Source organism: Schizosaccharomyces osmophilus, chromosome 2 (genome assembly GCF_027921745.1).
Source record: "Schizosaccharomyces osmophilus chromosome 2, complete sequence".
NCBI lineage: Eukaryota > Fungi > Ascomycota > Schizosaccharomycetes > Schizosaccharomycetales > Schizosaccharomycetaceae > Schizosaccharomyces > Schizosaccharomyces osmophilus.
In genome coordinates this window covers 2,804,334-2,828,852 of record NC_079239.1, presented here as the reverse complement: position 1 = coordinate 2,828,852, position 24,519 = coordinate 2,804,334, and the positions used below count along the sequence as shown (strand labels likewise).

Here is a 24,519-nt window from a genome sequence, read left to right as displayed (position 1 = left end):
TCAAACACCATTTCTTTCATTCTTCTTTTCATATTTCTATTCAAAATTAAATGTGTCTCTTTCTAGGTCTCAGATTGTCATTTGTGCTTCTCGAGTTCTCGGCCGCAATGCTGACGTTTCATATCGTGGTAAAGCAAGGGCCATTTCCGTGTTCATTGAGTTTTGCAGCTGCGAACTGTAGGAACTAATCTAGTAATATTAATTTTAGTACCCTTTGTTTTATCTAGACCAATCCTCCCTCCACGTCTCTTTTCTCTCTATTTTCTTGCAGTTTCATTCAAGCATTCCTATATTTTCATCATCAATCTGGTGTCATCTTTCTGCTTTACTGATTTCTTCCAGTAAAAGCTACCAAAACTGCTTGATCCCGACAGTTATTGCTGCTTCTTCACCTTCTTCGGGAGCTGCTATCGTTGACTTCATCGTAAAAGCCGTTTGGAGCTGTCCTTGCCTTTCAAATCCTTACACCCCCAATCATAAGGGAATTGATGCAGCCATAGCTTGCTATTCACCGACGCCGCTCGTCTATTTAATCCAGGAATCATACCAGCAACATTTACATCGGCATCGTTCAAACCTTGGTCTTGACTGCTTCAACCTTGACCATATGATCTCCTTACTAGTACCTTCCAATTCGAATGTCTGTTTTACCGTTTTGCATCTCATCCATTTCCCCTGCGAAACTTATAGCTCTTCAGCTTTCCTTAGTGAAACCAGGAGAATACAAATATCTCTTAATACAGCGTGTGCAAGCAAGAACTTGTTCGCGTTTACGGGTCAGTTATGGGTCTGTATGTATAACCATAAAGAGTATAATGTTTCTTTTCGTTACCTTGAATAAAGCGAACGAAATTTAAAGATTATAGAATAGAACGGCATCTGACTTGAAAGCAACTATTTTTCACTGAGAAGCAATATAGGAATCCTATCAGCTTAATCAACATGGTTCTTAATAATCCGTTTGTAAAACCAAGCGGCTTAATTAATCCATGTATCTGAGATCGACAACCTTACAAGTATGAAGTTTTCTCTCATGTATTCATGCTCAAACTAGAGCTGATACAATCAGTAGGATTGTAGTGAAACCCACCTATTGATTACCCAGTTTACTTACGGTATTTTAACTTATATCCAACCTTTTTAGTATTATTTCCGTGACCGAGGAGGAAAGCTGTCTTTCTCTCTCTCACATATTAACATGAGAGCAAAGTATGAAAAAAAAAAAAAAAAAAGGATTAATATCCGTTATAAGCAGTTGCAAAGGTGAATGCTATTTCGTAAGTGTTTATGGTTGTGCAACGAAGGTTGGGAATATGGATATATGTAAAGGTCCTACTGGGGGTTTCTGAACTTGTCCTTTACATCACACCAGAAACCACCAAAGGTTCCTTTTATCACAAGAAGTAAGTATTTTCCAGATGATAAGTCATTGAGAAGGATGAAAAATACATTTAATTGGTTATTTGTTGGGAAAGAAGCCGTATTAACATCGGTTTAGCTAATACTCGATTTATCATGGCTCCTCCCGCTTACGCTGCTATTGACAAGCTCTGCAATGATTTGTTGCAACGTGACTTCCCCATCGGAGCTACTCTTTTGAATGTTCGTACCACCGCTCCTAATGGTGTTGTATTCAACGTCTCCGGTAATCAAGATGCCAAGGGCATCATCGCTGGCAAGTTGGAAACCAACTTCTCTGACAAGGCTAATGGTTTGACCATGTCTCAAGGCTGGACTACTGCCAACGTTTTGGAATCTAAGATCGGCCTTACCAACCAATTTGCTCAAGGTCTTCATGTCAATGTCAACACCACTTTCAGCCCTGCTACTGCTGACAAGACTGCCATTCTCAATTTGGAACACGAGCATCCTTTGATCCACAGTCATGCTGTCGTTAACGCTTTGGAACGTAAGTTCGTTGGTGATTTCACCGTTGGTCATGAAGGTTTCCTCGCTGGTGCTGAATTTGGCTATGATGTTCAAAAGGGAAGTGTTTCCAAGTATGCTGCTACTATTGGCTACCAGGCTTCTCCCTTCTTATTAGCTTTGAAGGCTTCCAACAACCTTAGCGCTTTCCGCGCTAGCTACTACCACCGTGTTAGTTCTCAAGCTGAGGCTGGTGGTAACGTTACTTGGGATGCTGCTTCCACTGCTAATGCTGTCACTTTGGAACTGGCTTCTAAGTACCAATTGGACAAGGACACTTTTGTCAAGAGCAAGATTAACAACGCTGGTATCGCTACTATGTCTTACTTCCAGAACATTCGCCCCGGTGTTACCGTCGGTCTTGGTCTTCAACTTGATACCCAACGCTTAGGTCAACCTGCTCACAAGGCCGGTCTTTCTCTTGCATTTAATGCTTAAGTCTGGCCTTTATGACAATTTCTTTGCCTCGTACAACCTTCATGTGATACGATAACGTTCCTTTTCAGATTCCTTTTCAAATTAAAAATGCCAATTCGACTCGAAAAAAGGTTTCACTGAATGGTTGTATCCTTATTTTTATCTGAATTTCTATCTTTACTCCCTTCTCTTATAAAATAGTAGGATAATTTGTATAAATTTCCAAATCTTTTCCAGTTTACCCACTTTGTGTATTTCATTTGGTAATGGACGGACAATAGTACCGTAAGCAAAACAGTAATTGTACTAACCAACTATTGAAAGAGAAAGTTTTTCAGGTAATTGTTTTCCGCTTCATGATCTTGGCTACAAATAAACCCAGGTGTGGAATATATTACCATTAATACGTACAAGCAATTATGTGCAAAGATAATATTCCTAGACAACCCTTTTACCTGATTATAAATAAAAAATGAATATGTATGAAGAAAAAGAAAATCAACATCAATGACGCTCAAGAAACGGTGCATTATAGAACAAGGCCGTCATCTTCGAAGACGCCGTAATCGTCGTCATTTATCTTTTTCTCTTTTCTTTTTCTCTTCTTGTTTGATTCATTCTTTTTGGATATCTAGAAATCTATTAGTTCTTTCGTTCCCTTCTCATTCCGATTCCAAAAAAAAAAAAAAAAGACTTACCATATCATGGACAGCTTTCTCGGCATCTTCAACTCGCATGGTTCTCTTTAAATATTTAAGAACTTCTGATTGCTTCTCTTCTTGTTTCCGTTTTTCCTCTAGAGCAATTTTTTCGGGTTCAAAAGCACGTTCCTTCTTTGCAAGTCGTTTCTGTTGAAAATAGCCCTCTTTCTGTGATTGAGGATCTCTCTGAGATTGAATTAGCTTTTCTAAAGCAGATTGGGCTCTTGTTTTTGACATTTTCGGGCCGGAAGAAAGGTATTGGTAGGCTTAATGGATTTGGTAGGAAACGAACGGAGCTTTCAAGAAGTAGAATCAAAAGCAGACTGAGTTTGAGAATTGAAACAAAGAAGAAAAAAAAGATTAATAATGAAGTTTGTAAAAGAAAGAAAGAATATAGCAATAAATAATAGTGAAAGGAGGAAATGAACTGCACGATTCGGAATCAACAAGAGAACGAAGGAATACTGACAAGTAGGGTCTTTTTCCAAAAGTAATGAACATGAAAGATCATCGTTATTATTCGAATTAGGGAGACATGATGATGATCAAAGAAAGGTCGTGAATGTTAATTTTGTTTACCATTAGAAGAAGGCATTAAGCATTGCTCATAAGGGATTTGATTGTTTTAGGGGACTGAGACAATTTAAGGAAGATGGTTTGGTTTGAAAGTTTGTTTTTTTAAATGCTGAATTTGGGACTTTCTGCTTCGAAAGCGACGTCTCAGATATACTTCACAGCGAGCAGGATTTTTTTTCATGGAATGTTGATTGTAGTAAATTTCAGATTGAATCTTATTTTGTCTCCAACAGGAAACCAGTTGCACCATGGCTTGTACTGCTAGGCAATCTCTTTCGTCCAAATCAGGATGAAGCTGAAAAGCAAGTTTCATATACGTTTGCGGGACAAAACTCTGCATGATAATGACAGATTTTATTAAAAGAAATTGATAATTTTGCTGAGTTGCCCAAGAGCTTATAGATGGGAGAAGAATGGGTTTGTTTACATCCAATATCAGATATAAACAAACGAAATCAGAGTGCATATAGGAAAACAGCATACATTAAAGATTGGTTTACTGATTTCTTTTTGAACATAAAAGCTAATCTATGTATTATTTCCCGTATTTATGCTGCGTTTGTTTTCATTTATAGTATTTGTTTATAGGGTAAGAATGTAAACAAACTTAAGGACGCGAAATCAGAAGAAATCCTTTTGTTTTACGAGTTGAGAAACCAAAGAATTTTAAAATATAATGGAAATCCTTTTGTTGTAATGTTGGCATATCAAAAGATTTGTTTCCGCACGCGTTTTTCGAATAGTCAAGTGTTAATTTATCAAAGCCAGTTGAAAACGTTTTTTGTTTTTCGTTATTCAGAAGGAAAAACTAAGAAATATTAATTTTCTCTCTTCCTTCATAACTAAGAAAGTTTTGGTTCCAATGAAGTATATACACCATGAAGTTTGGCTAAATGCTTACTAGAAAATAGCTTTACAAAACGATACATTCATTACTATTTGCCAGAGTTGAAAACTAATGATGAACGAGGCACGCTGTTTCTTGCTGTCTAGAGGAAACGTGAGGAGTAAGTCCTTTACTCGAGAATGCCTTATGCCTTTGTCAAATGTTTTGCTTCCAAACTTTCTTTTATTTGGAAGCCTTTTAAGTTCATCTGTTTCATCATTTCCTTTTTCAGATTTCACCTAGTCAAATTTCACCGCTGCCAACGACTCGGCCATCGAAACTGTTCGCTCTTAAATCTCTTCCATTCCTTTTGTCGACACTTTTTACAAGGGCAAAAATCACCCAAACTATTTTTGTGATTTAGTTCATCCATCTTATTCCACGCACATTCAAATTCCTCTAATTCTTTCAAGTATAGCTCTTTAATATCCAAATTTTTCAAAGACTCAATCTCTCGCTCAATATCATCCCTTCTCTTCAAGAGCCCTGAATATTTCTCATAAGTAAAGGACCAGGTTGGCATGGATAAAAGATAATCAAAACCACTAGAGAAATCCTCGAGCGATTCAATTGGATCTTTGCCATCCTCTCGAGCCCGCTTAACTACTTTCTTAGCTTCGCGATTCTTCTTAGAATCAGATTTTGAAATCGACTGAAACCCTTTTTCACGGAGTTCGACTATAAGCGTGCTTCTTTTCTTTTGCCAAATCATAAGTTCATTTCCCGTAATCATTTGAATAAATCTCGCCTTATTGAATAATACGTTATAGCGACTTTCTAATTCAGCAATGAGATATCCTTTTCGTCTTTGATAGGTCTCTAAACGAACTCGAAGAAATTCATATAGAATTTCTTCAACGGAATCGTATTTTTTTATTCTCCCTGATGAATCCAATGCCACCATATTGCTGATAGTCTGAATGCGGACTAATCTGAATTTAGATTCCAAGGATTCGGCCAAAGCTTCTCTCATTCCTTTTTCGGTCAGGGTTACTTGGAAGTGTACACTATTCATGTCAAACCTCAAATCATGGTATTCTTCGTATTCTTTGATGAATGGCTGGACTATATCACTTCCTGTCTTTCCTTCTTCTAAGAATTGCTTCATGTCTCGAATCCACATTTGGACAGGCAGTTCTGTTATTTCCACTTTTGATTCGTTTATTTGTTTGATTATACCATTCATACTGTATTCTTTCGAAGCCACTTTTTCTATACTACCATGAAATCCTTGGTACCAAGGAGACATGTCCAGCAAAGGTTCATTGTTCAAAAGCCGTCTCAAGTTAGCAACAACATCTTTAGGGCTAAAGTTTGGAATGCAGGTAGACCAACCCGCTTCAAATGCCTCTGCGCCGTTAATAAGAATCATTGGCAATATCGGTACGTAAAAGTCAGACTTGTCCAGCTGATCTCCCTCCCTCTGATAAGTGACTAAAGGATCGTCTTCCGGTCTGAATAACTTCCTAGCTATAGGAGAAAGAAGGGTCCAAAGATAATATGCTGTAGCTTCCCCTTGTATTGTGTTCGGAACCTTGGGGTCAAAACGGTTGCCAACCTCGGAAACATGCATTAAAAGATTGATGTTATTACTTCCAACAAAACCTTGAGCCAAGCTTATTATTGCCTGCAATAAGGACTCATAATTATCTTCAGTATAGGTCAAACCATTCTCGTATAATGTATAACTTGCAATATCGGGTATCTTCACTGAACGAGTAATATTCTTCTTTAAACAGTAACGAATTACCTCTCGCTGATCTGGGTTGAAACCGTCTATAACAGAGGGAATGAAATGGAAATTTTCTGCCATTCTTAAGTGAGTGAGTGTTACAATCGTCGAGTAAAATTGAGAACTGCGTACATTGTTCGTCTCCTGCCTTGGTTAGTGTTCCGTTAGGATTATGTATACCACATAAGCTAATAAACATAAAATAAAAAGTCACCTTGTAAATTTTTAGGTAAAACTAATGAAAAGCACAGTTTACAAAAAGGAGAATCACGAAAGGATGAAAATATGAAATGCAGTCCAAGAACAAATGCTCAATAAAAATGAACTTTTAATCATTTGTGAGCCTAAGAATCCAAGTCGAATTGTTTGGAGGCCGAAAGATTCGACTAATGGCACAATTCGTGTTACTTTCTCATTGCATTCGTTTGACCAAATATCTTGGCAATGTTCTTTCCTTACAATAATTTCCATGGTCGCATGGACACTGCGAATGTCTTTCTACACATTCATGAAATAAGACTTTTGCAAAGCAATTTGAAAAAGACGAGCGCCTCTATTTGTTGTCGTAAAACCCTTTTCATCTTTAAACACCTATTGATTTTGACGTATTTACGTCTTGTTTCTGCCAAATCATTACCTTCAATGTATAAGAACACCTTTTTTTAGTTTTTCTACAAAAATAATGGCGAAAGATAAAGTGATTCTATAGGAACTAAAACATATTGAGTGGGAAAACTAAGACTAATTGCAAACGAGATTAATCCATCTTATACTCTCGCTAATTCTAGCCTGCCTTTCGCCAATCTTAATAACAGAATGGGAATCTCCATTCGGCAAGCGATATTTATTCTTTTTGGTTTGGCGAACATTTTTTACATTGGTTGCAGCTGAGCTGGAACCTAGTCTCTTAAGTCCTTTTTTCTTCTGCTGGTAATGCGATATCAATTATCATAACTTCCAGTCCAGAGTCGATTGTTCATGGGTAAATGCCAGTGAGACAAATCCAAAGTATAATGGTTTAGCATTCCAAAGCTTCGACAGCTCACATACAGGTGTTGCTGTCACTTATTTTCATGCCAGAGAGTGGGAATTAGTACTTGATAATAATCAAGTGACGAAGCAATGGTTTTCTCGGTTTGGCAAGGAGTACAGCAGTTTTTCCATATCCCAATACCCACGGCGTGATGAACGACATACTTTAACTGGTCCACTTCCTTATAATGGTAGTTCTGTTCATAGCTTTACCTTTCCTTCCATTTATTTTTTTCAGTTCGAAGAAAAGACTCAGGATACTTTTGTTTTGCTTTGAGACCGCTCTCTAAGGATGGATCAGTAAGTCGAGACTTATATGCAAATATTGATTTAGGCTTCAATTTAAACAATATCCACCCTAGTCGTAAAAGAACTTCTTACTATGGTCCTTACTATTCACCTTTGTGTTCCTTTTGCTTGCTATCTACTGGATGTACGCGTTGGTTTCTCAAGGGACTACGATTTTCTCAGCACAATATGGACTGCTATTGCTCATTGTTAGCTCTGCGTTCAACGCTTCTGTTGTTTAGGTGGACTAGATCTTCGATTACCGAACGGTTTCAATTTGACGTCGCTTGGCTAGTTTTCGAGTATCAAGGACCCATTTGTATGTTTACTGAACGTCTGGTACTGTTTTAGGTAGCTTTTTGGTTTGTAATGAGGCGCTCATTTAGAGACATCTAGTTTTTTTTTTTTTTGGGGGGGGGGGGGGGTCCAATTATCTTACTTGTTTCTGCTGCCTGCCATGCCGTTCTTTGATTTATCCATTGGAAGCTTTGGATAGTTGAAACATTGATATCTTTGATCGATGAATTCTTGAATGACTCTAGCAATATATTGATTTGGATGTAAGCGATTTATCATTTGTATCAGGCATCCTTCATGAAGTTGAAACATTCCTTTAGGTTGGCAAAACTCTCTGTTTTACTGCGTTGCTACGATCACCTTGTTTTTTTTCTGTGCCTGCGTAATTGTCTACCGTCTCAATATTGCCTTTCCGTTTTTCAGTTACCTTTGGAATAGCGAAATACGTATATTGGACGATCCGCTACAGAATAGAAGTTTTGATTCCCTGCTATGTATGGCGTCTATGGCAGAATGAAACAATCATTTACAAGAAAGAAGGATATTGAAATTGATAGCTCATATCTAACAACTAATTTTTCTTAATGACTAAGCAATGGATTTAAAACTTAATTTTGTCCCGATGTCAACCGCTTTCAGTTGCTACTCATCAACCGTTTACAGCTTGACATTTAAGATGAATGATACCCAACAACTAATTATTGAGTATTTCGCGTTATAAACTACAAAAATTCCTGTAAACTCGTTCGTTTTCAGAAAATGAAGTTTTCTCGAAAGTAAAGGAAGGTGGAAAGAAAGACCATTCCTACGTATGATGTACTTAATGAATATTTATTTCCTTGCCTTTTCTTAGCGTCTACCTAAATTTAGTATTCAATTGACCTTGAATTTGAAGAAATTGTTTTTTCATGAATTGATAATGGTAAATATATCAATGCGAGTGTGATGCCCTGCCATGCTAGATTTAGAGCAAGTGGGTATGATTAATCCAACGTAGCACATAGCACACTGATTCATGAAAAACGATCGGTGCATTCGTAATTACATATATAAATTATTATAATAAAAACTGAATAATATCTTGAAAGCTCGTTTTAGAGCATGTAAACCTTTTCAGTTTCATTTAGACCGTCCCTTTCCTTTCTTGTTACCTGTGAAGGTACAACTATCAAAGCGTATATTCAGAAAGTAGTCGATGTATATAAAATTTTTAAAAATATCCATCAAGAAAAAAGCCTACAGCATCCCGGATTCCCATGTTGTCTCCAACCATAGTACTAACGAGACCCTCAGACGCTTAACTGCAGTGATCGGACGGGAACTGGTGTTTTCGCCTAGGTATGGCCGTAGACGTTTGTTATGGTCTGTAAAGATATCTATACAATAATAATCCAGTCTTTTATTTGGCTTGATGAACTACAAGATCCAATTCGGCTCAGTTCTATCTGTGTGTTTTGTCACGTTGAATGGAGAATGCTTTCATACTGTAAGGATAATATTTGAAAACACACTGTTTTTACTCTTTTCTATTGATTCACACTGTGGTCGCAGGAGCATCAGATTGAGTGTATGAGTTTATGGGTTGAAAATGTTAATATAAATTGGGTTCTACTTATACATTTTTCATGGTCCGTTGACTTGACTCTCTAAATAAACGATAATTTAATTAATTAAACTACACCTGTCGAATCTTTCGATCTGAAGATTTGTGCTTGCTATACTGAATGAAAATAATTACTGTTGAAACTCACTTTCGTCCTTGCCAATTATAAGACATGCAATTACACGACTCGGTGTTGAGCTAAACAATAATTAATTGCGATGGAGTTTTCGTCGGAATAATTAAATAATCATTAAAAAGGGTGTTCTATTCACGAAGAAGATAAACAATGCGTAAACAGCGATGCTGTGAAACGAATCAACAGATTCATGAAAGAGCGAATAAGAAAAGCAATTAAAGCTATCATATTAAGATAATGCTTACTTTGGTGGATGTGAATGCAGAAACTTGATGGACTGCAATTGACATGAATGCTTCCAAAGAAGATGCGAAATATAAAGAATGAAAGCAGGTTCGGTATAACTCAAACTCAAACTTCAGCGCTTTGCTCAGCAAGAGGCTGAAGTTCGATTTCTTCGTTCTGAGGTACTTGCTCTCCTCGATTTGTATCTTTAAAATAGGTTAATTAAAGCCCTAACGATAGCAAGCATTTACGAAGTGTACATACCTAAAATACGATCCACAGCGTTTCCTATTCCGTTTCTCAGATCGATGAGAACTAATCTTAATAGTTCACGCGCATTTGCATTCACTAGAAGAGTTAGAATATTTCGCGGGTGTATGACATACTCGTCAAATAAAGAAACAAGACAAAGTTAACAAAACAAACAGCATAGAAAAAATTGTTGTTTATCTTTTCAAATCCTGTGAACTTCTTTGCAGCATAATACGCAGTGAAACCGAGGACATCGAGAAAACACACACATAATACTGAGATACACATAGCTGACAATACGTTTTTGGTTAATCTTCCAGCTTGCGTGAGCCCTTTTTTGGCCTGCGTGAACCATTCTTTAGGCATTTGAGTCATTGCTAATAGTTAGTGAGTCATTAAAAATCCTGAAATTAGTTTCTTACCAATTGTCAATGACAGAAATAGAGCGCACCAAACGCCAAAAAGTACCCAAACGGCAAGCTGATTAAACGGAATTTCGTAAACAAGAAGAATGACCCTCGCAATAATCAAGCATACATTATATACAATAAAAATAGCAAAAACAATTGCTAATTCACGAGGCGTCAGATATCTTTTCTTTTTAGAACTTTCTTCTGTTTCAGGAGCCATTTCGAGATCAATAAATTTGGTTGAAGCTAATGGATGTATTAGTAACTGTTCTTTCGTTGTTTGTGAAAAGGATAGAGGTATTCGCCCTGTTTGTTGACACTTATCGACAAGGTTATTCATCTCAAACCCAACAAATAAATAAACAAGCATGATTCTTCCATCAAAAACCGCTCAAAAAGCACGCAAAAAATCAACCTTTCCTTTCTATTTCAACTAATCTTACCTGAATACGGAGGAGGCGTACCATCTGAAGGAGACGACTGACTATCTGCCTTTTCATCATTGAGCGTTTTGGAAGAGTCATCAGAATCTGAAATAGGAGTATATTTGTTTTTCATATTTACAATGGCAAATAGAGCCCAAAATGATACTGACTTTTACACTCTAAATGAAATCAACTAGAATCACCAAGAAAAGTCCGTAGGAACTGGTTCCGCTCTTCACAGATCTGTCAGAAAAAGGAATTGGACCTTGCTTAAAACGCAAACTAATCTTACAACACGAGTGTTCCCTTAAAACCAAAGATGCGAGTTTGAAAAAATCTTGGTAATGGCTTTTCGCATGTCTCATTCATAAAAGCAGCGACATTATGTCACTGACTGGTCACAGTCCTCATTGCGATTTTTCGTAATAGTATAATCCAAAAGAGTCGTCGTTTATTACAAAAAGTAAACAAAGGAACATTTGGCAAAAACAACCATGCTTTTTGCTTTGAATGATAAAAACAAGGGATTGGAAATGCTCATATTTGTATTGAAAGATTCAGTAACTTTGGCTTAATGAACTCCAGGGAAAAGGATTGAACACTCTAGATTTTCGTAGCCTTACTTTCAGCAAATTCATCGGAAGTTTGTAAAAGCATTGTTTCAACTATCACGAACAGCATTTGTACTGACAAGTACATCTTTCTTTTTATTTAATATATTTAGATTACACGATAGAAACAAACAAAAGCGATTTCGGACAGTTCATTCATTGTAAATATATATAGAATAGCGTACGCTTACTAGCTATCGGTATGTATGTCAGAGAGGGTGGATGACAGCTTCACCTCTGCAAAACTCTAGCCATTGCCATTGTGGACTCGATTCATGTAGTTTGGAGTTGTTACAAAGTAGATTTTATTAAGATTGTTAGTCGGATCAGATGTGTGCTACTGTTTTGAAAGTTCTGACATGAATTTGGGTGTTTACTGCCTATTTGAGTAGGTTTTGAAGGGATTTCAGAAAATGATTGAAAAAAACAAATACAAAAAGCTAAAAGATGCTGATTCAGCTGACGTTCCTCGCTTGGGCACTCTTGCAACGTTTGACGGTGAACTGCCACGGTACAATGAAATCTTGAATTCTCATCTAGACGACTTGGAAAAAGGTCATGCACCCCCGTACTCAGAAAGCAGACACCAAGAAGCGTCTACCAACATGACAGGAGGAAATGGACTCTTTATTTTTTTACGAAAAGTCTTGACGGCATTATTGTGGTTGATTTTCTGGCCGGCAAAAATTGTGAGAATCCCCGAAGCACAACGAAGACAAGAGAATGAAGCTCTTCGGCTTGGTTGGTGCTTTATTGGTTCAATCGTATTGGACTTTTGGTTTTCTTACAAATACCTTGTCCCCTTTATAAAGGAATCGATGAAAGAATCTGTAGGGGTAAACTTTCAAGCTACTGTAGCAGCTGTTCTTGTCGTCGTGGCTTTCTACATGTTTCTATATGTTTGTTCATGTAAGTGAAATGGTGGAATTTTAATTTGATATGTTTACTAATGGGGTACTTTTAGTGTTGGTGGATATAATGATTCCTCTATTTGTTTCTGGGATTTACGCGCTTTTTTCTGCTCTAGGCTTCAGGATGTCATCGGATAGAAACGACTTGACGGATGATAATAGTATCCCATTAAACAGCTTGCCACCAGAGCCTGAAAACCAGTTCAACGATCGTAGTGATGATACTTGTAAACAACCGTCCTCTGAACATACCTCTGAACATACTGAGCAATCTCCAGGGTTACGCCAGGAACCGGGTCAGTCTAGGGATGTTGAAAGCGGTGGGAATTGATTTATACATAAAGTAAAACGTTGTTTATTATGATGTCCGTTCTTGTTGTTTTTTCTCCAGCATGCTTTTGCTTATGTTTATGTTTATGTTTCATCTTTGCATTTTGTTTCTTATATTTATTCGTCAGGCGCTTCTAATCACTGATCCTTATAGAACCTTTTAATTTCTAACTAATAAAGAATTTAATTAATTATCGAATCATGGATGACCATTGCTTCCTTGCAATTACTAGTATCACTAAGTCAAACGTTTATGTCGATCATGACGAAAGCCATGTGCTTCCATAAAAAGAGCAACAGAAAAAACAAGTCAAAAAGGAAACCAAAAAGTGAAAAGCCTACAGCACCCCGGATTCCCATGTTGTCTCCAACCATAGTACTAACGAGACCCTCAGACGTTTCACTTAACTGCAGTGATCGGACGGGAACTGGTGTTTTCACCTAGGTGTGGCCGTAGACAGTCTAATAGATATTTATCGCACTATGACTATGACTCCAGACAAGGATGAAGCACAATTGTTAGTAGGCAGTTATGGACAACTAAGCTAGAAAATTATAATTGTTTTGCACTGTGAGGTAGAAAACATAAAATGCTAAGTTGAACATTATGAAAATGTGTTACGAGTGGACAAATATCCTAGTTGGACAATACGACTGATTTGATTAAAAGTAGGCGGGTACTCTTATTGTTTGCTCAAAAAATTATTATAAGCCATTGAACGAATCCTGAAATGAATTTTCATACAACAAAGACAATGTACTTACTTAGAGATGTTACTAGAGAACCATACTCTAGCATGATGTCCATCGTTTACCTAACTAACAACTTTATTCATTCATTCATCCATTCAAAAATTAATATGTAAACTAATGTGAAGTCAAGATTCCCTTCTCGAGCATCACAATTCATGAAAATGTTGTTGAAGCCCTTAATACATAGCAATTAGCGAACGTATTTTGTGTCTCCTTATAGTAATAACGAAAGGAAACGTTATGAGCATAGAGGAACAGATGCTAGTTTCGCTTTCAAAAAAAAAAAAAAAAAAAAAGGCATTCTAGTTTTAACTTTTAGTAATAAATAGATGTTTTTGTTTTTAAGTTGTTCATGAAGTCGACTGCAAGTTGACTGAATAACAAGCACAACCAGTACGTCCATCCAATTCTTCACCACCAAAAACGGCTAAGGCATTATAACGAAATCGTTATTTGGACTTTCCATCTGCTTACCCATAGACAAGAAAGGTTAAAAAAAAAAGAAAACCCGGGATCCTTCTTCCTTGGTGTTTTTATATATTTATGTCTGTTTCTTCTGATACTTCAGGATCAGTACCGGGTTCACCGATCGAACTAGAGCCCGAGCCAGAAACGATTTGTCGTTGGCAAGGATGCAATCAAGACTTATTTACGCTTGACAATTTAGTCCACCATATCCACAATGGTAAGTAGATTTGGGAGTTGCTTGGAATGAAAACCAAAACTCGTGCACGGGATTTTTGTCTCGTGAAATGCTACAACAATAATACGCTAACTGTTGGCTAAACTAGGTCATATTGGGAATCGTCGACCAAAGTATACGTGTGAATGGGATGACTGTCCTAGAAAAGGACTAGTGCAGACTTCCAGGTTTGCCTTGATAGCTCACTTGCGATCACATACAGGAGAAAAGCCATTTATTTGCTCTATTCCCGAATGTGATCGTTCATTTACGCGATCAGATGCTTTAGCAAAGCATATGCGAACTGTGCATGAGGCTGATACACTTCGGCCATCTGATCCCATTCCAAAAGCGCACCCCATGCATCCTCAAAATGTCGCCAATGCCATGGTACAAAGTGCAAGAGAGGCTAGAGCACAACAGCAGCAGCAACAAGGTACAGGAGTTCCAAATGAAAACATGGAAAACTGGCTGGATGCTGCAGCTATGCCAAAGAGCCCTCATGATATGTATCACTTACAAAAACTAAAACTCCAGTGGGTGAAGGAGGAACGGTTGATGTTGATGAAGCATTTAGAAAATGTCAACTTGAAGTCGGAACAAGCTCACAATGAAAAAGAAAAAGCACTTGATAAGCTGGTACAATATGTGGACCCTTCTATACGCAGGTAATAGAAATCGTGCTTCAAGATAAAAGAGGAATTACGAGACTGGTTTCTTCCAATAAGCAAAAATTGTTGGGTATCTTTTGTGTGATTCCAGTTTATGTATATAACGTTTGTTTTCTTTGATGGGTTTCCGATTAATTATCATAATTCGTGTTAAGAACAGAATTTATTTTTGTTCCGCTCAATCCATCTGATTTTGGGTTTGTGGTACACATACAATATAAAATTCCTTAGAATTCTGCAACCAAGTGAGAGTGGAAACGAAAAGGAATAGTCTGTGTCATTCCTTTACACACGAAAAGCACACCTGTTTTACATGGACAATGCCAGCACATTAAACTACCGTAGCAGCTATTCTGGAATGAAGAAAACTATGGAATCCAATGAAAATTCCTATTAATTTCTTTAAAATAGTACGTGAATAGGAATTCATTAAATCAAGTATTCCTTTAGCTGGTTTCTACTACTCTACCCTCAAGAAAAAGAGACAGGCTTAAACACCTCCCGCGTTAATCTTTTTTCTTCATAAACAACAAATATTTGAGTATTCGCTGCATCGCCTATGACTTTGCAGCCCATTTCTTCTTTCATGACAATTTCTTTACAATTGTAAACATAAACTAAAGTAAACAAGCAAACAAACAAAAAGAAAAAAAAAAGAAAAAAAAGTAAATAATCTGTTATCTCCTTATCAATCTCTCTTTCCGTCTGATGTTATCAGTAATTTTTCACTTTCCATGGTTAGCCCCTCAGCTATGTACCACGTAAATTGGCGGATATATAATGCCCGTACCTCCTAATAAGAAGTCACCGTTTTCCTACTACGAAACGGTCGCATTACTCAGTAGACTTTTACTTGCATAGAAAAAATGGCTTCAGTTACGGAAAAAGGTGTTAATGTTTCAGATGAAGGGTAAGAGCATGCTTTGATAAGATCGTACTGTTTACACAGAATTACTGTTGTTCTTGGAAGCCAATGGGGTGATGAAGGAAAAGGCAAGCTTGTCGATATCCTCTGCGACAGTGTAGATGTCTGTGCTCGCTGCCAGGTATGTTGTTTGGAGGGAAAAGGAGATTCGAAAGAAAAAGGAAACCCGAACAGATTTGTCAAGTTTGGCGTGTTTGGCGGTTAAAAAGATGGCCGTCTTGTATTGTATGGTTGAAAAACGAGAGGTGTCTTTCTATATGGATGCTTTACTAGATGAACTGAAGTTTCATCTGAATTAGCTGCCGTGAAAAAGTGGGACTCTTTGTTTTGAAATGAAATGAAATACATGCCTACTTAATTCGTCCATTTAAATGGATTGAGCTTGTCATCCTTTTTCCTTTTTCTATTTGGTTATCTCTTACTTTTAGTCTCGTAAGGCCTTCGTTCCAAGCTAACTCTGTTTCCAGGGTGGTAACAATGCCGGTCATACCATCAAAGTCAACGACAAAACCTACGACTTCCATATCCTCCCTTCCGGACTCGTAAACCCCAAATGTGTAAATTTAATTGGTACTGGTGTCGTCGTGTACCTGCCTGCCTTTTTTAGTGAATTGAACGGTTTGATAAACAAGGGTCTTGATTGCACGAATCGTATTTTCATTTCCGATCGCGCTCAACTCGTTTTTGACTTTCATCAGCGTGCAGATGTTTTGAATGAAGCCGAGTTGGGCAAGCAAAGTATCGGTACCACCGGAAAGGGTATCGGTCCTTCTTACTCTACAAAGGCTACTCGTAGCGGTATCCGTGTTCATCACTTGTATCATTGGGACGAGTTTGAGGCTCGTTATCGCAAAAATGTCTCTGATTTACAGAAACGTTATGGAGCATTCGAGTATGATGTTGAAGCGGAATTAGCCAGATATAAGGATTTGGCTGAAAAGCTTAAGCCTTATGTGGTTGACTCTGTTGTCTTTATGCACAACGCCTTGAAGCAAAAGAAGCGAATCTTGGTTGAAGGTGCTAACGCCCTGATGCTTGACTTGGATTTCGGTACTTATCCTTTTGTAACTAGCTCTAACACCACCATTGGCGGTGTCTGCACTGGTCTTGGTGTCCCACCCCAACGCATCGCTAGCTCCATCGGTGTAACAAAAGCCTACACTACTCGTGTTGGTGCTGGTCCTTTCCCCACTGAACAGCTTAACAAGGTTGGAGAACATTTGCAAACGGTTGGCCGTGAATATGGTGTTACCACTGGTCGTAAGCGTCGTTGCGGTTGGCTCGATTTGGTAGTTGTGAAGTACTCATCCATGATTAACGGCTACACCTCTTTGAACTTGACGAAGCTTGACATCTTGGATGCTTTACCTGAAGTTAAGGTTGCTGTTGCTTATGTAATCGACGGAAAGCGTTATGAAACATTCCCTGCTGACTTGGGTTCTCTTGAGAATGCCGAGATTATTTATGAGACTTTGCCTGGTTGGCAAACCTCTACTGTCGGTATTACCCGCTGGGAACAAATGCCCGAAAACGCAAAGAAATACATCCAATTCATAGAAGATTTCGTCGGTGTTCCTGTCGGTTTTATTGGCGTTGGCCCTGGTAGAAACGAAATGCTCATCAAAGAGTAAATTTTTGATCAAATTACATCTGCATCCACTCTCTCATTTGACTAGATATTTTGTATACGATTGAGAAATCAATTGTTTATGGCTACATATAATGTTTTGTTTATCACGAAAGTGAAGAATCATATTTTGACGATTAAATAAAATAATGGATTTTATACCAAATGTTGGAAACAAAAAATAGGACACGAATGAAAATATAAAAGTTCAATTTTTCCAAGTTATTGCTTTGGTATCCTGTATGTATATTATCTAGAAGTACGGTTCTTACTTTTTTTACTTTTTTTTTTTTTTTTTTTTTTTTTTTAAAAAAAAAAAAACCTTTGGCGGAATCATCATTTTTGTTACTGTCTGTCAACCACTTGGTGTAATTTATCTTTCAATTATATGGGCATGAGGAGGCATAGGCATGTATTTATTATAATTTATGCAGAGTTTTGAATTTGAACTGAGGTTTGCAAGATGGAATGAAATAGCTAGTCCCTAAACAAACATAGCAAGTCGACATAAACCTTTGTAGTTTTTGCATGATTCTGCTGGAAATTTACATCTACTCTTCCTTACGCATATGAACCCGATGCACTACGAACACGGATCTATGAACCGAATTCTTTTTTTAATCATTTTTAATTATTAATATTCAAATAATAAATCTGTTTAAACACGAAAACATTTAGCTTTTTAAAAGTTCGCTCCTCTTTCAGAAAATATTATTTCCTTGTATTAATCCTATAATGATTGTGCTAAAATAAAAGAGGGAGGAGGCAAAAGAAAAAACAATAATTTAGACAGTTAAACTCACAAGCATAGTGAATAAACAATACTTTAATCGAGGATATCAGTTTCAAGATATACAATACGGCTAGTCTTAAAACCGTTAAAACAACTGGCAGCAGCCACGGTATAAGCACCAGCATCGTCGAAATAAATCCAATCACCAACATTCAGCTCATAGGGTAAGCGTGCATCGGAAGCAATAGCATCCAATGAATCGCAGGTAGGTCCCCATATAGAGCAATGGTGGTTACCGGTGCTCAAATGCGTGTTGTAAAGATATTGACTTCCTTTCTTCAATACTCTGGCAACGGGATGCTGGTGATCAAACAAGATGCAATTTAGACTTCCATAAACGCCGTCATTAACATAATACATAACCTTTTCCTCATCCGCGAGCTTACGCTTCGCAATTACGTTCACGGCCAAGGTAAAAGCACCAGCAACAAAAAACCGGCCGGGTTCAGAGATGATTCGAACGGATGAGTCAAAGTAGGTATCTAAAGCGGGACGCACTAAGTCGGCAACTGAGTCAAATGTATCACTGGAAAAACCACCGCCAATATCGAGGAGATCAAACTTAAAGCCTCGATCGAGACCTTGATCAAAGACAAACCGAGATCGACGAATAGCATCCAAGAAGGCCGATGGGTCATAGCTACCGGAGCCAACGTGAAAGCTGACACCTACAACGTTCAAATCCAATGACTTGGCCAAATCAAGTAAAGAACCAGTGTCTTCTAGAGAAGCACCAAATTTCAAACTTAAACGGCAAAGACTACCAGAGTCGTCAGTGGAAATGCGAAGTAATAAACGAGCATTGGGATGATGTTGTTTGACCTTGTAAAGTTCATCGGCATTGTCAAAAGTCATCAAATCAATTCCCTTTGCAGCTGAGTAACGTATATAAGTGATAGCTTTGCAAGGATTAGCATAAACAATTTTTTCCGAAGGAACGCCCATGTTCAATACTTGCTCGATCTCCCCCTTGGAAGCGCAGTCAAAGCCAGTACCAAACTTATTCAACAACGCTAACACATGGGGATCGGGATTACACTTCACAGCGTAGAATGGTTGAACTCTGGGAAGCTTTGTGTGCCAGCGGATAAGTTGGCGATAAACAGTATGCAGGTCTGCTACAAAAAAAGCATCAGCATCAAGAGGCTCTCCTTGGGCATGGGATGTTTGCTCAAGCTCAGTAATCATCCGTTTAAACGCCTCACCAACCGCCTGACGAGAGTGATCAGACGAAGACCACGTCGACACAGAATTGATTGCATTAACGTGGCCAAGTAATTCCGTCGTACGCAACGACTCACTAGTGAAAAGGTTCTTCTCAGTAATAGCAGGCATACTGAATCACTACTGTTTATATAATTTCACTTGAATAAACAAAAACGTTCCGTTTTTGATATGGACAGGTAGCAATTGCTCTGTTTTCCAATTGGAATCCTTTTTTATCCTCGGAATTGCGAAACCTTTAAGGTACTGAATTTCGAAAACCTTTGTGAATCAATCAAATCAATTTTTTTAGGCTACAAAATTCGTTTGGCCTAAACACTTTGATCTGTGATCGGATAACGCAGACGTGAAATGAAAAATACTTTTGGTGAATGCGTATTCAACAAGTTTTGATTTATCCGCTTTGCTAACCCCAATTCTCCTTTTTTTACAATTTCAGCCTAGCACGGTTGGCAAAGGGTAAATTCTATTCGCAACTTTTAGTTCTTTAGGTCAGGGTTGAGCAAAGAGTATAATTTGTTTTTGATTAGTTTATAAACATTTTCGTACAGTAATATGTATAATATCATATTAAAGTCTTAATGTATCTTTATGTGTTGCATGTATTATTGTAAGAACATGCTTTTGTACAATTTTTACCGTGTAAATCAGTTCGCCAAGTAGCATGTACCTTTGTTCTCGCATTTCCTAAACATGTCTTCTCGTTTTCTTTTATTGCATTTGTACATCAAATTAGTGTATTCTACTTTTGTACATTCAGCAAAAGATTAGTAAAAATTGAATTTTTATTAGAGTATGTTAGACTGGTCCGGAAATGTTTTTGGTGGTTTCCTTAAAGCTTCAAAAATCAAAAGTCGTTTCAAAACTAGTGGCTTGAATATTGTATACAAAGGACTCCCAAAAAGAATCGAAGATTAGATAAAGCGCTCTTCGTTGAGTATTTGGAAGGCCTGTAATAATACCAAGTATTTAGGGAAGGACTTTCCGATTGTAAATAGTCAAGCAATGTGATCATAATCTTAAAAGGTTCATACATATTCCACAGAAAGAAAACAACATTACTTTTTCAGAAGGATAGGTCGCAGGGCATGTGTAGAGTCAAAAAGTAAGAATCAAGGGGATAAACGAACCAATTGGTAGTCACTTTCCAAATTTTCCCTGCGAAATGAGAAGCGATCATGCAGACGGTATTGTCCACCTTGCCAAAACTCGATTTCTAGAGGTACAATGCGAATACCGCCCCAAAACTCAGGAGCAGGTACAAAAGCGGATTCGTCTTCGCCAAACTTTTCTTTGTATAATCGAACCCGTTCCTCCAACTCTTTACGATCCTGGATTACAGTGCTCTGTGGGGAAGCCCATGCGCCAATACGAGACACGCGAGGTCGAGTTTGGAAGTACTCTTCTGTTTCCTCGCGGCTGAGACGTTCGACCATTCCCTCAATTCGCACTTGACGTTGCAAAGACTCCCACCAAAACGATAAAGACGCATGGGGGTTTGTTTCCCAGTCTTGAGCCTTCTTTGAGGTTTCCAGATTGGTAAAAACAATAAAACCTCTATGATCCAATTCTTTCAACAATACCAAGCGGGAAGATACTCTGCCGGAAGGAAGACGAGCTGAAGATAAAGTAGTACTTTCTGGAGATTGAATAGCAGAGTCTTTGCTAGCTTCTTGGAACCAGTCATTAAACAAGAGCAATGGATCCTTACCCTCCAAGTCCTCTTTATGAAGACTTGCTTTAGTGTATTGATAGCGATTTGGTGCAAAAATAAGCTTTTCTTTTGTGGAACCCGTTGAATTTGACATTTTTTTTGGATGGTTCGTGACAAAGTGTCGAATGCTGGGAGAACCGAGTCGCATCATCGTATGTAACCTGCAAGTCCACTGAAGATTCATAATGTATGGAAGAAAGAATCCTTACGAAGACGCGTTTTCAGTAATAAGAAGGTTCATTAATTTCTTTTTCTTTTGCTGGGTTGTCCTACTCGTTGTCTGTATGCGAAAAAAATACAATTTACATCATAGTGCGACTTTTTTGTTTACAATATTTCTCTTGCCATTATAGCATGGTTTTTGATTATCATTATTTTTTCTTTTCTTTTCTTTTCTTTTCTTTTCTTTTCTTATTGTTATTCTCACTCTTTTTCATCTCGATTTGTTTGGCTTGTTGTTTTTCCCTATAAACAAAAGAAGAAAGGATGGATTTTGTATTTGGCCAAAAACTTTCTACATGTACTGCTACCAAGAGGGATTTTGGATGTCCATATGGGTGCTTCATATAATGCGTTCGCGTCGACTAGCGACAACTCCTGTGAAGTATATGCCTGGACATAGAGATTATATACTAGTAGACATATTTTGGATTTAGATAATGAAAATAAAGAACTGGTAACTCGCGAGCCATTATACCCTGTCGTTGCTTGATTTTCATTGTCAATCTTTTGTATGTTTACCTTTAACAGGTAACATTGCTAAATACTTCCGTTAAAATAATATATTAGAATAATATTCGGTAATATTCGAAATTTCTTCAACTCTCTTTGTTGCATTTTCTCTTCAATCTCTCTTTTCTTAATAATTTTAACACATAAAATAGAATTGCTCTCTCCTATTGCGACAGTAAACGACAGTAGACCATTTGAAGCAACTTTGTGGCTTTTTTATTGCATCCTGTGCAGCCGCCAAGAGAAGCGGCATCCATGGTAGTATGACATGCACGCTGTAGGCTTGTACTACCATCTTCCATTGAATACACTTTTCCCATGTAGATAGAAGTGTATATATTTACAAAAGAATAAACGGCATGCGCCATTTTGGCAGTATTTCAGGAAGACCTCCCCAAACTCGTCTCCCTAAAGAACCAAGGAATCAGTACCACTTGATGCTCTGACTGCTAAGGAAAAAACTTAACCCCAAAAAAAAGTAAAGAACGTTATAAACCATTTCAGCACTCAAGCTACATCGTCCTTTCTCAAAATTGAACTGGCAGGCTAAACCCACGTCCATGTTACTTTGACTTTTACACGGTATAATACAAACAAGGATCCATCAATTACTATGAAGCCTCGACCTCGAACTACCTCGCCGTAACGATATCGAGTTGTTAGAACTTGACTCTTACGGAAGATACATACAAGGGGGTGGCCTTCTTATTATAAAAAGCAATAGAAAATGCCGCCTGTGAGAAGGCAGGCAATTACCATTGCAGAGAAAAAGGCCATACGAAATTTTTACAACGGATTTGAAAGTAAACCTGGACAAAAAGCAATAAAAGAATGGTTTGAAGATACGTTTCAAAAAAACATCTCGCAAGCTACTATATCGACAGTATTGTCTTTGAAATATGATTACTTGGATCATACTGACATTGTCAATGAAGGAGCAGTAAAGCTGCGGCCTGCAAAATTTCCAGTCTTGGAGAATGCGTTAGCTGAATGGCGACTACGAATGGAACAACAAAATGTGTCTGTGAGTAGTGAGTCTATACGGCATGCAGCGATGGAACTGTGGAAAGAAATACCTGTCTATCAAAATCAACCACCCCCTGCATTTAGTAATGGTTGGCTAGAGAAATTTAAAAAGCGACATCCTTTCCTAACCCAAAAAGAAGTCTTCACCACTACTTCTTCGCAATTATCGCCGCAAGAAGTATTGCGTCCTGTCAGTCTTCAGCAAGTATCCCATAATTCATTAGAGTCTGCTGAATCTTCTTCCCATACGCATACCCAAAACCATCTTCCTCTACCCAATAGGCCGCCTATTCTCGACGACACTGGATCGCAGCCGGTTAGCGATGTAGTACGCATTCACGAGCTAAAAAATCGTTATGCCGTTCGCGACATCTACAACATGGACGAAATATCCTTCTTCTGGAAACTCACCCCCAAACGCATTATTAGAAAAAATAATGTTGCGGGTGTTGAACGAAACAAAGCATTTGTCACTGTGACGATTTGCTGTAACGCCGATGGAACAGAGCGTTTGCCTTTATGGATCATTGGATATTCCAAAGAACCAAGAGCTTTTCGGGCTGCCAAAATTCCTCCTCATAATTTAAATATAATATGGAGACATAATGGGGTAGCCATGATGAGCGACTCCATCATGGAAGAATGGCTTCGATGGTTTGATTCTCAAATGGAAGGCAGAAGCGTACTGTTATTGCTGGATACTTCCAGTGTCCACCAGACAAGTATAGAAAATATCAGAAATTCTAAATATCCTCTAAATAATGTATTGGTTGTCCTATTGCCTCCGAATATGACAAGCATATCTAATCCTTGCGAGCAAGGTATCAACAAAACTTTTAAGGCTCATTACCGTCGGTTTTGGATCTACGATATTCTTCTGAAAACAGAAAAAGACATTAATCCTTTGCATTCTGTAAACATACTACAAGCTGTTCGCTGGATGGTGGATATATGGGACTATCAAATAGAACCTGCTACTATCGCTGGATATTTTCGTCGCTCTGGTGTGCTGGGCCCATTACTAGAGGCAGAACCAGAACCCTTTGAAACTTCACGGATAGTTTCTCAATTACAGCAGACTGTTTCTAGATTTGATCCTCAGAAAACTGCCGACATTGAAAACTTCATCGATCCTCCTGAAGAATTAAGTCAAGACCGAAACGGACAGTTGGTTAGTCAGATTGCAGCTCAATTTCTTCCTGATCGCGATTTTGAAACAGACGAAGATGAAATCATCGAGCCAAGCGTCTCACTCAAAGACGCATCAAAAGCTTTGGATGTAATCCTAAAGTTCGAACAGCAACAAGATTTTGGTGATCTTAATTTCATAAAGACACTAAATGTGTACAAAAAATCCCACAATATAAAAATCGAAAAGTCCTCAAAAATGGAATTCATCAATTCACTTTTTTGATAAATTACTTTGTTTAATCTTTCCTTTAATTCATTTTGTTCATATTGTTATGAAATGCCGAGTTATCTTTTACGCCTAATCATATATTCTCTATACGTGGATCCCATGAAATGTAGCTAGATTGATAATTATATCTCTATTTTTTCTTTACATTCAAACATCTATAAATCTATAACGTCTATAATTCTATGAGGGCGTCT

The 24,519-nt window shown here is 37.8% G+C and overlaps 11 protein-coding genes and 2 non-coding genes across 13 annotated transcripts; 5 read left to right on the top strand and 8 right to left on the bottom strand.

The window, feature by feature from the left end:
- Positions 1-1,515: 1,515 nt before the first annotated feature.
- por1 (mitochondrial outer membrane voltage-dependent anion-selective channel Por1) lies at positions 1,516-2,364 on the top strand (the record flags this gene model as incomplete). The annotated part of the gene is made up of 1 exon (XM_056182570.1): positions 1,516-2,364. The coding sequence occupies one exon, from the start codon at positions 1,516-1,518 to the stop codon at positions 2,362-2,364; it is 849 nt and encodes a 282-aa protein (XP_056037595.1).
- A 508-nt stretch (positions 2,365-2,872) lies between these two features.
- Positions 2,873-3,281, bottom strand: SOMG_03780 (Schizosaccharomyces specific protein; the record flags this gene model as incomplete). Its single annotated transcript, XM_056182569.1, has 2 exons — positions 2,873-2,974; positions 3,042-3,281. 2 exons carry the CDS (start codon positions 3,279-3,281, stop codon positions 2,873-2,875), a joined length of 342 nt encoding a protein of 113 aa, XP_056037596.1.
- Positions 3,282-3,687: 406 nt separating this feature from the next.
- SOMG_03779 (uncharacterized protein) lies at positions 3,688-3,870 on the bottom strand (the record flags this gene model as incomplete). Its single annotated transcript, XM_056182568.1, has 1 exon — positions 3,688-3,870. One exon carries the CDS (start codon positions 3,868-3,870, stop codon positions 3,688-3,690), a length of 183 nt encoding a protein of 60 aa, XP_056038545.1.
- An 886-nt stretch (positions 3,871-4,756) lies between these two features.
- Positions 4,757-6,319, bottom strand: SOMG_03778 (DNA topoisomerase II; the record flags this gene model as incomplete). The annotated part of the gene is made up of 1 exon (XM_056182567.1): positions 4,757-6,319. The coding sequence occupies one exon, from the start codon at positions 6,317-6,319 to the stop codon at positions 4,757-4,759; it is 1,563 nt and encodes a 520-aa protein (XP_056038544.1).
- A 2,769-nt stretch (positions 6,320-9,088) lies between these two features.
- SOMG_10081 lies at positions 9,089-9,203 on the bottom strand. The gene has a single exon (XR_008803614.1). It is a non-coding gene; the product is annotated as a 5S ribosomal RNA (ribosomal RNA).
- Positions 9,204-9,945: 742 nt separating this feature from the next.
- Positions 9,946-11,039, bottom strand: wtf30 (wtf meiotic driver; the record flags this gene model as incomplete). The annotated part of the gene is made up of 5 exons (XM_056182566.1): positions 9,946-10,025; positions 10,084-10,167; positions 10,206-10,448; positions 10,494-10,727; positions 10,925-11,039. The coding sequence occupies 5 exons, from the start codon at positions 11,037-11,039 to the stop codon at positions 9,946-9,948; spliced, it is 756 nt and encodes a 251-aa protein (XP_056038809.1).
- Positions 11,040-11,930: 891 nt separating this feature from the next.
- On the top strand, positions 11,931-12,759 carry SOMG_03776 (uncharacterized protein; the record flags this gene model as incomplete). Its single annotated transcript, XM_056182565.1, has 2 exons — positions 11,931-12,426; positions 12,482-12,759. 2 exons carry the CDS (start codon positions 11,931-11,933, stop codon positions 12,757-12,759), a joined length of 774 nt encoding a protein of 257 aa, XP_056038546.1.
- A 334-nt stretch (positions 12,760-13,093) lies between these two features.
- SOMG_10080 lies at positions 13,094-13,213 on the bottom strand. The gene has a single exon (XR_008803613.1). It is a non-coding gene; the product is annotated as a 5S ribosomal RNA (ribosomal RNA).
- An 841-nt stretch (positions 13,214-14,054) lies between these two features.
- iec1 (Ino80 complex subunit Iec1) lies at positions 14,055-14,865 on the top strand (the record flags this gene model as incomplete). Its single annotated transcript, XM_056182564.1, has 2 exons — positions 14,055-14,196; positions 14,303-14,865. 2 exons carry the CDS (start codon positions 14,055-14,057, stop codon positions 14,863-14,865), a joined length of 705 nt encoding a protein of 234 aa, XP_056038791.1.
- Positions 14,866-15,730: 865 nt separating this feature from the next.
- On the top strand, positions 15,731-17,420 carry ade2 (adenylosuccinate synthetase Ade2; the record flags this gene model as incomplete). Its single annotated transcript, XM_056182563.1, has 3 exons — positions 15,731-15,774; positions 15,814-15,910; positions 16,257-17,420. 3 exons carry the CDS (start codon positions 15,731-15,733, stop codon positions 17,418-17,420), a joined length of 1,305 nt encoding a protein of 434 aa, XP_056038547.1.
- An 822-nt stretch (positions 17,421-18,242) lies between these two features.
- spe1 (ornithine decarboxylase Spe1) lies at positions 18,243-19,544 on the bottom strand (the record flags this gene model as incomplete). The annotated part of the gene is made up of 1 exon (XM_056182562.1): positions 18,243-19,544. The coding sequence occupies one exon, from the start codon at positions 19,542-19,544 to the stop codon at positions 18,243-18,245; it is 1,302 nt and encodes a 433-aa protein (XP_056038549.1).
- A 1,001-nt stretch (positions 19,545-20,545) lies between these two features.
- pdx3 (pyridoxamine 5'-phosphate oxidase Pdx3) lies at positions 20,546-21,241 on the bottom strand (the record flags this gene model as incomplete). The annotated part of the gene is made up of 1 exon (XM_056182561.1): positions 20,546-21,241. The coding sequence occupies one exon, from the start codon at positions 21,239-21,241 to the stop codon at positions 20,546-20,548; it is 696 nt and encodes a 231-aa protein (XP_056038548.1).
- Positions 21,242-22,606: 1,365 nt separating this feature from the next.
- Positions 22,607-24,319, top strand: SOMG_03771 (ARS-binding protein; the record flags this gene model as incomplete). Its single annotated transcript, XM_056182560.1, has 1 exon — positions 22,607-24,319. The coding sequence occupies one exon, from the start codon at positions 22,607-22,609 to the stop codon at positions 24,317-24,319; it is 1,713 nt and encodes a 570-aa protein (XP_056038551.1).
- Positions 24,320-24,519: the final 200 nt, after the last annotated feature.